The 2,500-nt window shown below is 37.9% G+C and overlaps 1 protein-coding gene across 1 annotated transcript in view; it reads right to left on the reverse strand.

Moving 5' to 3' along the window:
* Positions 1–397: 397 nt before the first annotated feature.
* Positions 398–2,500, reverse strand: part of tmem116 (transmembrane protein 116) — a gene marked incomplete at both ends in the record, with an annotated part of 18,467 nt that continues 16,364 nt past the window's right edge. Inside the window, 2 exons of the mRNA XM_080053319.1 lie at positions 398–568; positions 2,010–2,089. Coding sequence (XP_079909445.1) covers positions 398–568; positions 2,010–2,089 — 251 coding nt within the window. The remainder of the gene's footprint in view (positions 569–2,009; positions 2,090–2,500) is intronic.

Here is a 2,500-nt window from a genome sequence, read left to right on the forward strand (position 1 = left end):
TGATATCATATGTTGATTTGTCTATTGTATACCATAGAAATAGAAGCTTTAACTACAGTACTTGTAGTAAACCAGGGATCTGACAGATATATAAGTAAGACGGCAGATCAATGCGCGATGTTATGATGAAATAAATAAGTAAAAGTTTTGTAGCATACTGCATCCTAACTAGATTATTTTTATGGTCAGCTTCAGTATGTAGTTCTATTTTAAACCAGGTTTCCAGAGGCTTTAATTACAGTTCTTGTAGTAAATGTATTTCGAGATATTCGCTGATTTTGACAAAACGTGATTTTGACAAAACGTGATTTTGACATTCTCCTGAATCACTGAGGACACCGCCCAGTTCTTGTAGACAATGTATGTAAATCCATTTCACCTCTCCTTCTTGCTCCTCTCAGCCCACGGAGCAGAGAGCTTGGTAGCTGGTCTTCTTCTGCGATCTTAACAGAGGCGTTTGAGTGTCTGCGTCTCTGGACAGAAGCCTCCGACCGGCACCACGCACACGCGACCGAGTCCACCCGTAAACCAGAGAGTTCAGGAAGCCCTGGGAGGCTGAGGTGAACGCCTGGGGACACATGACATTTTATATTAATAAAAATAATAAAAATAATAACTTCAATTAATATTGAGGTGGGGACAAATGAGAATAACTGTTTTATCTTTTTCACAGAATTAGGGCAGCATCATGCTTTTTTGAACAACTTAATTCAACAAACCTTGTTTTTAAAGATTCAATGAACAACAGGGTTTATCGTTTTCTTTTAGATTACATATTATATTAATTAAAATAATAAAGATAATAACTTAAATTTACTGTATATTGCGCCTTTCAAGGGACCCAATGCCGCTATACAAAGTGAAAATAATACATAACAACAAAACAAATTGGTCAAATAAATAAATAGAACTGATAATGGCGGGTCGATGAGTTATAGCTTGCACCTATTTTAGTACAGTATTTTATTGAGTAATGTATTTTAATGTGTTCTATGTGTGTGTGTATGTTGGATGTGAGTGGACCATCTGAGTCCTTAATAAAGATTATTATAGTAAAACACAGTCTGTTTTTAAAGATGCCTTCAGAGGTAAAATATTTCATGAAGCCCTCAAGAGGCTGAGGTGAAGCCCTTAAGAGGCTGAGGTGAACGCCTGGGGACAAATGAGAATAACTAAATTAGCAGTTGTGTTTACGCCCATTATACAACAGTTAGGAACCAATCAGATCGCTCGATTTAAGACACCCGTTTTATAACTTCCTTTGTATAACATCTTTTAAAACAATCGACAAAACAAAAAATTACGAAAAAAAACAACTAGAAGAGAGAATTTTGTCCATGTTTGTAACATCAATGATAATATACATTTCTCAGGTGTGTTCAGAGCAGAGAATAGGATTTCTCCGGTCTACAAAGTCCAGTGTATTACTCAGCAGCAGTAAACTCACATATGAATGACTTATAAATGAACATTATTATAAAGTATTACCACGTGAAGAAGACAATAGATCAGACAGATAATGAGCAAAAATGACCAATAAGTGACGAAAACACACCCACACAGAGACAAAATTAACACAAAGAAATGAGAAATAAATTTTTTTGTCTCATGTCTACGAGGTCCATCATCATCATCATCATCATCATCATCATCATCATCATCATCATCATCATCATCATCATCATCATCATCATCAACCTTTATTTAAACAGGCAAAAATTGCTAAGAAACAATGTCTTATTTAAGCAATGGCCTGGTAGGAGGTGAATGCCCTCCTGGGGGGAAAGGGGAGAGGGAGAGAACAAGACAACACTGTACTATAGCCAGTAAAATCACACATAGACAACAATAACATATTCAACATAGCAACAGAAGTTAGACAAACAGCAGTAACATACAGCATAGCAATAGATAAATGTACTAGATCACGGTGAGCTTAGACTGAAGCAGCTACAGGTGTGCTTTATACATTTTGTGTCCAGTGTATAACTGAGCAGCAGTAAACTGACCTGTGATATATAGAGAACGACCCCGGCCAGACCTTGACCCGCTGAAGGGCTCACAACTCGCAGAAACGCCAAACCGACCGCTGAGGAAAACACACACACACAATCAAACTACTGCATCGGAAACACACACACACACACACACACACACACACATACACACACACACACACACACACACACACACACACACACACACACAATCACATGCCAAACATCTATAATAACAATACTACATTGTATTTTAGTGCATTTCACGACTCTCAAGGACACTGTACAATCAGACAAATATACAGTACAATCAACGCAGGTCAAGACAGATATACCCACCAAAGGATTTGATACTCGGATGAAGAGGAATCAATTTTGATAGGGGGTGCTTTTCACAGCAAGTCAGTCCATTTTTGGGGCGATTTACATTGAATTCCATTCATTTTCCGTAGGGTTAGGGTTGGGCTAGGGTTGCTATCTCCCACATGGAAAGTCTGACGATC

This window comes from Ammodytes marinus (genome assembly GCF_949987685.1).
Source record: "Ammodytes marinus genome assembly, chromosome: 25".
NCBI classification, from domain to species: domain Eukaryota; kingdom Metazoa; phylum Chordata; class Actinopteri; order Uranoscopiformes; family Ammodytidae; genus Ammodytes; species Ammodytes marinus.